Below are 10591 nucleotides of genomic sequence, written 5' to 3'. Positions count from 1 at the left end.
TCTGAATTCTACCTGAAGCTGCCAGAGACCAAAATAGCCACTGAGTATGTGACCTCTGGTCTGTGCTTGTAAACCAGGGCTCCAGGCCAGTCCAATGAACTCTGCCCTGGGTATTCCGAGGCCAGGGTCAGAGGCAGATGGTTCTTGAGTCATCAGTACTCTAGCTAATCTCAGACCAAAGCTGCTTGGAATGATATGTCAGAGACCCAAGTCCAAGGTCTAGTCCTGTTTTTCTGATGATGTGGTCAGAAACTCAGCTTTAGTTTTCTGGCTGTTTTTGGAGAAATTCTGGTCTCTGATCAACATTAGTGGGTGACCTACTGTATGTCAGGCACATATTGGGTACACAGACACTGCTATAATGGAGACTCATCCTTGTCCTAGAAGTCCTAATCCCTATGTCAGAAGAAATGGGAAACAAACCAGAAAAGCAGTGTCTATAATCAAATGTGATCACTGCTACAAAGAGGATGAAGCAAGGTAAGGAGATGGACCTGCTCACAGAGAGTGAGGGGTGGGATGAAGGATCTCAGCCAGGGAGGGTAAGTAGAACCCCCAGGAAGAGGCGACGTTCAGCTGACTCCTGAAGAAAGAGAAGCAGCTAGGTTTGCGGATAAGGAACAGCAAGTGCAAAGGCCCTGGGGTGGGACTCTGCTAAGCTGTTGAAGGACTGTTGGGGCTAGAAGTGGATTGAGTGTTGCGGAGATGGAGAGAGGGGAGGCCGAGGTCTGTGGAGCCACATCAGCCTCCTTTGCAACATGAGAGCCTGCAGAGGACCTTGGGCACCACTTTACTGTGCTGCTGTGTTTTCACTTTATCCCGCTCTCCTCTCAACCTCCCGGCCCACATACATGCCTCTTCTCTGACTCCAGGAGGCTCTAGTCCAGCGGCCCAACGAACCAAGTCTCCTCAGGTTCTTCCTCCGCAAAACGGAGTGAATGACGCGGTCTCACAGGGAGGTGGCGGGGGAGGAAGCCAAGAACTCCCAGGGGCGGGCAGCCCGCGGGCGCTCAGAGACACGCGGAGTAAACAACCTGCTCGCCGCAGCGCCTGACTCAGTGAGTTCAAGCGGCCACGGCGTACAGAACGAGCTGTACCCATCTCCCAGGTGGGGAAACTGAGCTCGGCAGAGGCGCGGAGCCGGGCGCTCGGGACTCAGGGGCGGGGGCGGGGCGCGCACGCTGCGTCTCGGGCCCGGGGGCGCGCACGCCGAGCCGCCCTGCTGGGGCCGGGGCCTGGGCGGGGCCTGAGCGGGGGCGGGGCGGGGCCGGGGGGCGGGGCCGGGGCGGGGCCGGGGCGGCGCGGGGCCGGACGGCGGCGGCTGCGGCGGCCGACTCGCCAGTCGGGCCAGGAGCGCGTCAGAGGCGCAGCCCGATCCCGCCATGGAGCAGCCCAGGAAGGCGGTGGTGGTGACGGGTACGCTGAAGGCAGGCGCGCTGACAGTGGCCGCGGGCAGGGGCGGGTTGGGCGGCTCCAGAGCCGGCGGGGTTAGCAGGGGCGGGGTGGTGCGGGAGGGGCAGAGGCTAGAAGTCGTCCCAGGTTTGGAAGATGTCATCTCCCAGCTCAGTCCGCGCAACACGTAGAAAGTGCAGAAGGGGGGGCCCCTTGCGGTCCTACTGTCAGGGGCCGCGGCAGGCTGGGGTGTGGGGGTCCGGTCAAGTGCCCCGCGCGGAGCGGGCCCCTCTGGCGTCCTTCCTTCCCCGGGTGAGCGCAGTGGTCCTCTGGGCACCTGTCTGTTCCGTCTGACCGGCCAGGGACTGGACTGGACTTCCCCTTCCTGCCCGTCCCGAGGTCGGGCCTGTCCCCACCCACTGCCCCAGGGCACAAAGCCGATTTGCGGGCAGGAAGTGCCCCAGTGACAAATGAGCCTTCTGCCAGCCACTGCTCCCCCAGCCCTGTGCTAATGGGGGGCTGTTCTCCGAGGCAAGAGCAAGAGGAGGTCGGGGAACCCTGGGTGGCCGGCCGCTCCCCCTGTCGTCCGTCCCCAGGACCGTGTGGGTCAAAATCGTTTCTCCCCGGGTTGTTTATGGGTGAGCCCGTCCCCACTGTCACCAACTCCCTGAAACTAACTGTTCTTCCTTGAGAAGACTCCGCCTCAGGGCCACGTGGGCGTCAACTTCCGCCCGGCCTCTGGTTGGGGGGTCATTTTGACGGGTCAGAGTGGGAGATCCAGCTAAGATTCACACAAGTGTTTTGTGGCCCCGGGAGGGTGAGGCTGATCCAGGAAGATGGAGGAAGGCATTCACAGGTGTGTGTAACTGGGGGAGGGTTGCTCCCCCCACCTCCACCCCCCTGTATCTGGTATTTGTTCTTCTAGTACTGGACTGTGCAGGCAGCCACTGGACTGGGCATTTTCTTGCATGGATTCATTACCTGTACCATCTCTTTTGCAGAGGGGAAACGGAGGCTTACAGAGGTCACCCTGTTTGGAGGTGGCCGAGCTGGGACTCATACTTGGTCTATGCAAGAGAGGAGAGAGGGTGGAGGGAGGGGTCCTGCCTCCTCTAAGAGGGTGGGGAAGCTGCTGTTCCAGGATACAGCGTCCCTCCCAGGGCCATGACACCATATGGGACCCTCAGTCCAGCTGGAGTGACCCATACTTCTAGGGCAGCCTCTCTTGCCAGATGTTCATTTCTAGGCAGGGTGACAGGGTGTTTAGAATAGAAGAGCTTTGGACTCCCATGGGTCTAGTTTCAAATCCCAGCTCTTCTGGCTACTTGCTATGTGACCCTGGGCAACTGTTTTCACCTGTCTGTGCCCTGAGTGCCACTCTTATAAAAGGGGCCCAGGAAACAGCCTTGCCTGGAAGGGGGTTCAGTGAGGCCAAATGCCACAGTGCATGCAGAACACTTAGCACATCCTCAGGCCACTCTCTTGGTTTGTTAAGTGGAGCCTGGAGTTTGAACAAGTGGGGTGGAGGGTGGCAGGATGGTGTCTGGACAGCCTGGCCTGGGAGACACCCACATGTATCCCATAAGGGCCATTCTTCACTTTGTGGTGATTCACAGGGCACAGGGGCCCTATACCAAGACAGTGATAAAATAATTATAGATGGGGCTCAGGGATAGTGGAGAAAATTGAGAAGGGAAAAGGCCAGCCCTTTCTGGGGCAAAAGCAGGCCACTGGCTCATTGCTGGGCACAAGGGTCAGGTGAAGGTGGAAACAAGAAAGGACAGTTAAGTGATGCCTGGGTGGCCCAGTGGTTGAGCATCTGCCTTTGGCTCAGGGCAGGAACCCAGGGTCCTGGGATCGAGTCCTACATCCGGCTCTCCTCATGGAGCCTGCTTCTCCCTCTGCCTGTGTCTCTGCCTCTCTCTCTCTCTCTCTCTGTGTGTGTCTCTCATGATCATGAATACATAAATAAAATCTTTTTAAAAAATCTCAAAAAGTCTCCTTCAGAAACCCCTTCTCCAATATCCTTTTTCATTCAGAATCAGTCTTAAGTGTTCTTTCTTTAAATAGCCAGGCTCCAGGATGCCTGGGTGGCTGAGCATCTGCCTTTGGCTCAGGGCGTGATCCCAGCATCTGGGGATCCAGTCCCATGTCAGGCTCCCTACATGGAGTCTGCTTCTCCCTCTGCCTATGTCTCTACCTCCTTTCTCTGTCTCTCATGAATACATTTAAAAATCTTTAAAAAAAAAAAAAAATTTAAAATAAAGGAGGGGGGAGAAAGGACAGTTAAAAGCAGTTAAGAGCAGGGGGGTGGGGGGGTGCTCTGAAGGGCCCTGGGTGCACCCCAGAATGCAGGATCAGGCCCCTGACATTGTCCCAGATGGTGGCTCTTCCCAAAGTTCCCTGTTCTGTTCTGCCGGGTAGAGGCAGCGGCCTGATCCTGGGCAGGCTAGAGAAGGTCACTGGGTGGTGATATGCTGCTTTTACTGTTGTTGTCGTTTTTTTTTTTTTTCAGGGTTTGGCCCTTTTGGGGAACATACCGTGAACGCCAGCTGGATTGCAGTCCAGGTAACTCAGATCTGAAGGGTAGGAATCAGGCTCAGGGCTGGGGTCCCCCTGGAAATATATGGCACCAAAGAGAGGAAGGAATTTATGAAGAGAACGTCTCCCTTGAAGCTTCCTGCAAAAACGTTTAAGTCTGATATACACATTTTTCCAAATGGTAACCACTATAACTTACACTCGTTGGCTTGCTCTGCACCAAGCATCCTGAACTCCCCCCATAACCTTTGTGTGGTTGGGTGTGCTTATTCTTGTGCCCAATTTACTGATTAGGCAACTGAGGCCCGGAGAGAGTTATCTGAGGTCACATAGCCAGGAAACTGGAGTGGCACTGACTTAAAAGTGCCTCATGCCCCAGCCACGTTTAAGGGTGACTAGGCAGGGATGTTGAGAGGTGTATTAACCTTGTAGAGAGGATATAATGACCCTCACTTTTACTTCCAAGCAGCTGGGGGAGGAGAAGGCTGCATATTATGTGTAGGGGGGTGTCTTTTCCACTGTCCTGAGCAGGTTGTCAGCCTGCAGGCCTTCCACTTTCTTTGTCAGATGGGGCATTTGGGAGAGACAGACGGGAACAATGGGGAGAGAGAAAGAGAGAAACGTTTTCTCCTTATATAAATCAGATCTGCAGAGACTGGAGCCAAACTCATGTTAATCCTAGCCCATTAGCTGCTTGATTTAAAGCATCCCCTGCTTTTCACTCCAGAGCTCTGAATTTGGAGAAAAATCCAAGTTGAAACCTCAGTGTGTCAATCCCTAGTTTGGGGGCCCCTCACCTTTTATATCATGCCTAGTATAGACCTCAAAATCTTGGCTACTTCCCTTTAAAAAAAAATTCACCCCACTTTGTGAGCGGGACAGAAGAACGAGGTCCCCAGGACCCTGCAGATGGGAGCGTGTCCGAGGCTCTGATCGTTGCACCCGCTCCCTGGAGCCCCAGACAAAAAGGAAACAGCGTGTTTCTGAAGACGTTGTGTGTCTGGCTTTGTGCGAGTTTCAGACAGGAGCCTTCACGGGGCTGAGTGGACACAAAGCCGTGTGTCTGAATTCCTGGGCCCCAGACACTATGATCTGCATCTAAATAGGAGAAAAATCAATTAAACAATCTTTGGAAATCCCTCTGAGCTTTGGGATGTGGATGGTGGAGGATGGCAGCTTTTCATCCTGCTGCCAGAGGGGAAATGCCCCTTATATTTTGGTCGCCCATCTTGCCAGACCTCGCCTCTGGAAGACTTTCCAATTTTCTTCCTCAAGCTTATGAAACAAGAAGAGAGGATTCTCTACCATGCCACGAATAAAAAGACGCCAACCTTCCCAGATGTGACTGTTTCCCTTTAAAACAAAAACAAAAAGCTGGAGTTGCACATATACACTCTGAGTGAGTGCATCAGTGTAGCCCCACAAAAATTTATGCCTGTGCACCTCCACCTCACCTGTGTCTTTATCAAGATCTAGAACACTCCCAGCCCCTTTCTCATCACAGAAGCTCTTTGTGGCCCCTCATAGCTATTTTCCCTCAGGTGTGCATCTCTCTGCTGAACCCCCCCTTGGGTGTGGCCTGTTCTAGAACTTGTCGTCAGTGGAGTTACACTTGGGTCTGGTGCCTTCTGGCAGCACAGTGTCTGCGGGATCCACCTGTGGGGTGGCTGGGAGCTGCCCCTGGTGTGTTTTAGTTGTCCTGGATAAAACAGATTTGTGCAGGTAAAGGTGTCCCATTGGATGGGTTCATTCTATCCCTCAAGAAAATATGGCTCGGAGTGTTCTTGGTGTGACCCAGACATGAGTTGTGGGTGGCAGTTCGTGTTGGTCACTTCAGGCTGAAGATGGGAGTTTTGTAACCCATAGTGGGCCACAGTTAACTTCTTGTCCCCACGGATTTTTCTGAAGCCCAAGCTGTCATCCGTAGAAGGAACTCCTCCTGCCTCAGGGATCAGCTAACTTCTCTTGTCTCCCCCTTCTCTACCTGCCTTTCGAGAGGTCTCTCTCAGCCTGCCTTTGGTCTCTCCCTCTCTCCCCTTATGTCTCCATGTCTTTCTCCATCTGTCACTCTCCCCTTGTGTGTCTTTCTCAGTTACATTAGGCCTTTCTGTGGGTCTCTCTCCCATCAGGTCTCCACTTCTTTCTCTGTCTCTGTCACTCTCCTCTCCCCTGTTCTCTGTCCCTCTCTCTCATATGACTCTACTTCTTCCCACCTTGGATGAACTTGTGCTCTAGTGGAAGAGTGAACCGTTTCCTACCAGCCACACTGGGGAGGTGGGAGTGCTGAGGACAGAGGCATACCCCCCCCCCAGGTCTGATCATTCCCCAGCATGGTCCTGCCCCTAAGCACCTCCCACAGGCTGCATTTTTGGAGCATCTTGTCTCCCCCAGGTCTAGGGTGGTGGACGTGGGACACTGGCTGCAGGTCTCTCTCTTCCTAGGAGGCTCAGGTGGGTGTCAAGGGCCGGGACCCCCTTGGCTTGGGGCCATCTGGAGTGTTCTCTGCCCAAGCACAGCGAGGAGGAGCTGGGTCACAGGTCCTGGTGACATCACGGGACAATTACTGCCACAGTGAGTCTAGACAGACCTGCTAAGGATATTAACCAGGGAACAAAGGGGGTCTTTGTTGAGGGGTCAAGGGAATCGGTCAGATGCGGCCTCTCGGCGGGGTCTTGTCAGGTAGACTGGGGTGTAGACAATGCGCCGTCTGGGGTCTGGGGCGCGTGAGCCCTGTTCTTTTCACGGTGTGTGCTTGGCGGCTGCGGTCGCTGCAGTGTTGCGGGACTTGGGTTTGCTGCCACTCCCCTCCTCCCCTGGGAGAATGGGCCAGCTCTGTTGGAACAGAAAGTGTTCAGAGACAAGAATTTAGCTAGATGACAAACCACCCACTTCTAATAACTTTGGATGAACCATATAGCTTGCTCCTTCCCCTTCACTGCCTTCTCTAAAATTGGGGAATAATTTACATAAAGTGACACGTACAGATCTTCAGTACCCTTACCACTTCGGGGAACAGTATTTATACCGATGTCACCGATGCTTCAATTAAGATAGTGAACCTTTCCATCAACCTAGAATGTTCCCTCCCATTTGGCCCCCCCTCCCCCAGCATTCCCCACACTGCCCTGGAGGCAGTTGCTGTCCTGGCCTCAGTCATCTTACATGACTTTTGACTGGTCTCAAGTTGCAAATGAACAGGGTGGCACAGCCTCTGTGTCCCCTGTGTGCCAGCTGCTTTTGCTTGGCCTGAGTTGGTGGTGGGAGTGGTACTTGGCTCTCTTCCCTACTCACCCCCTCTTCCCACTGACATTGGCATTAGGGGGCTTTGGAGTTTGCTCCTTAATAATGAAACAACAGGGATGCTCCTCTCAAGGTCTTTGGCACTCACGTGGATGTCTCACTGTGGGGATGCTGTGGGCCAGGGGTGAGGGGGTAGGGTAGGTTGGGAGTGGTGGTGGTGGTATATTTTCGGTGACAGTTTTCTTATTTTAGATTTTCTTCCCCCAGGTGGTGGGGGCAGGGTAGGTGAGGACCCAGAGGATATGAGGAACAAAGATTAGGACAAGAAGGTGACTCACAGGGCACCTGGCTGGCTAGTCAATAGGGCATGCAACTCTTAATCTCAGAGTTGTGAGTTTGAGTCCTGCGTTAGATGTGGAGCTTACTTAAAAAAAAAAAAAAAAAAGTTGAAATAAGAAAGTGACTCACTCTGTGGCTTTCTGGTGATGTCAACCCATTTCCTACTACTGAGAACCGCTGTGGGCGTGTGGCCATCCCAGTAATGCTCAAGAAACATCACCCAGTGGAGATAACCCTTGAGTTGCTCTAGGCGAGTGAGGCTGCTCAGCACGTAGTGACCATTCTGCGGGGCAGAGAGGATCCATGGGAGAGTTTGTGGTCTCAAGCCAGGCATCCAGCCTTGGCACATCCCATGTCATAGTGACCACCAGGGGAATTATGGGGGGGGGGGGGGGGTTACTGTGCCCAGAGAATTTTTCTTGGGTTGGTCACTAATCGAGTTAGCATACTTTTTCCCCCTGCCCACGGAAGTGGTTCACCAAGTACATGTGCCCCGTGGACAACAGGCTCAACTGGGGGACAACTCCCCAGCTGGAACCAAACAAGTAAAGATGATCCTTTAAGTCCCCAGTTTAAGCCTGGGAGATGGATTCTTTTAATTCCTGGCCTTTCAACATATTTTCTCTTGTCAGAAAGGACTGCCAGGACCACAGGAAAATAAAAGTGGGGAATTCAAGGAGTGAGGGAGGAGGGTAAAAAAGAGGGGTCCTGGTGAGAGGATATAAAGATAGACAAGATTATTTACCTCATGCTGAGGTAAAGCTTTGGCTGGAGACATCTCTCAGCCCTGGGGGGAGAAGAAGCAACTGTCTTTATTCTCATTGCAATTAAATAAAAATTTTGACATGCTATAAGCATAGGGCAGGGAAGTCCTTTCCTACCTAGATTCCCCCAGATTTTTTAAGACTTTATTTATTCATGAGAGACAGAGAGAGAGAGAGAGAGGCAGGCCCTAAACCACTGAGCCACCAAGGGAGCCTCTCCCAGATGTTAACCTTGTATTACATTTGCTCTTTCTCTAAAGATAAATTAGGTAGCTAAAATAAATAAATAAATAAATAAATAAATAAATAAATAAATATTAATAAATAAATAATAAGGTAGCTAGATACTTTTTTTTATTTTTTTATTTATTTATGATAGTCACACAGAGAGAGAGAGAGAGGCAGAGACACAGGCAGAGGGAGAAGCAGGCTCCCTGCAGGAATCCTGATGCAAGACTCGATCCCAGGACCCTGGGATCATGCCCTGAGCCAAGGCAGATGCTCAACCACTGAGTTACCCAAGTACCCCATGACTGGCTGATTTCACTTAGCATAGTATCCTCACAGTTCATATATGTTGTAGCCTGGGATAGAATTTCTTTCCTTTTTAAGACTGAATAATATTCCATCTTATGGATATACCACATTTTCCTCATCCATTTGTCCACTGATAGACACCTGAGTGACTTCCATACATTAGCTATAGTGTCTAACACTGCTGCAAACACTAGTGTACAAATATTTCTTTAAGAGCCTGCTTTAAATTTTTGTGAATATACATCCAGAAATGGAATTGCTGGATCATATTATAATTCCATTGTTCAGTTGTTTTTTTTTTTTTTTTTTTGAGGAATTACCCTGTTCTGAGTTATTTATTTATTTATTTATTTATTTATGTGTATTTATTTAAGCAATCTCTACACCCAACGTGGGGCTCGAACTCACCACCCTGAGATCAAGAGCCATATGCTCCACCCACTGAGCCAGCCAGGCACCCCTGTTCTGGGTCACTTAAAAGTCGATTGCAGACATGATAACCCTTTTGGTCCCTAAATAATTCATTGTGTATTTCCTAAAACACAGCCTCAGCACAATGATTAAAATCAGACTCATTAAAAAAAAAAAATCAGACTCATTTAACATAGATACAATTCTAAAATCTACAGCCCTTATTCAGATTTTGCCAATCACCTTATTAATGTCCTTCCTAGCAAAAGAAAAATGCTAGCATATGTTGTGTTCAGTTGTTTCATCTCTTTAATCCGCTGTCATCTGGAAAGTTCCTCAGTCTTTCTTTGTGTCAAACATCAGGACCTTTGCTGGGGATCACTCACTTCCTTGTAGAGTATCCTTCAGGGTGGTTGGTTTGATGTTTCCTCATGATTGCAGTGAGGGTGTTGGTTTTGGCAGGAATCCCATAGAAGTGATGTTGTGTCCTTCTTGGTGCATTGTATCAGGAGCCACAAGATTTTGATTGACCTTGGTGACTTGCTAAAGGTGAGATCTAGTGGGCTTCTCTCCTACAACATTACTCTCTTACCCTTTGTAATTAAAAAGTATCCTATAGTGCCATACTTTGTATCAGATAAATACTTCTTTAGACTTCTACCCCCTTCTTTTAGCATCCCCTGGTGAGTCTTGCCTGAATCAGTTACATTTTAGTTGATGGTTACCAAATGGTGGGTTTCTAATTTCATCTTTCCTTTGACACTTTTTATGGCCTTCTACTTTTAGGAGTCTATTTGTATCCATGTGGACTCATGGATACTTACTGTCCTCAATATATGACAGTTGCTTACTCTCTCTGTTTTGATGTTCAAATTATCCCAGACTTGGCTTATGGCAGCCCCTTCAGGCTGGCTCCTGTGTTCCTTTTCCATGTCCCCATTGTCCTCTGAGCACATCTTTCTTTTTTGGTTTCAGGCTGTTTGTAAATAAATGCTATTTCAGAATCATTTTAGAAATTAATTTATGAATTTAGAAAGCTTACAAAGAGAATATGGAGATTTTATGTATGCCTCACTGGATTTACCCTAGTGTTAACATCTTAAGTAACTACTACATCTCTCAAAATGAAGAACCAGACACTGAGCCATTACTATAACTAAACTTGAGGCTTTATTCAGGTTTCATGGATTATCTCACTAATGTCCTTTTTCTGTTCCACGATCCCATCCAGGACCTTTCACTGCATTTATTGGGGCATCCCTTTCTTTTTTCTTTTCTGATTTCTTCTTGAGTGTTGGATGTCAGGTGCTTCATGTCCTAAAAAAAAAAAAAAAAAAAAGAAAAGAAAACAAAAACAAAAGCCCAAG

General features: G+C 50.2%; 1 protein-coding gene across 6 annotated transcripts in view; it reads left to right on the top strand.

Annotated features, from left to right (window-relative positions):
- The first annotated feature begins 263 nt into the window (after positions 1-263).
- PGPEP1 (pyroglutamyl-peptidase I) overlaps positions 264-10591 on the top strand; it is a 32982-nt gene continuing 22654 nt past the window's right edge. For 3 of the 6 annotated variants that reach the window (XM_049098103.1, XM_049098104.1, XM_049098105.1), the window contains exons 1-3: positions 1295-1416; positions 3908-3960; positions 6375-6504. Coding sequence is in view for 2 of the 6 variants with exons in the window: in XM_025458068.3 (XP_025313853.1) it covers positions 1383-1416; positions 3908-3960 (87 nt within the window). In the remaining 4 variants the exon portion in view is untranslated. Of the gene's footprint in view, positions 481-1089; positions 1109-1294; positions 1417-3907; positions 3961-6374; positions 6505-10591 lie in introns of those variants that run through there. The other 3 variants (XM_025458069.3, XM_049098102.1, XM_025458068.3) reach the window with 3 other exon arrangements.

This window comes from Canis lupus, chromosome 20 (assembly GCF_003254725.2).
Source record: "Canis lupus dingo isolate Sandy chromosome 20, ASM325472v2, whole genome shotgun sequence".
In the NCBI taxonomy this organism is placed as follows: Eukaryota; Metazoa; Chordata; class Mammalia; order Carnivora; family Canidae; genus Canis; species Canis lupus.
This window is presented reverse-complemented; position numbering and strand designations above follow the sequence as displayed.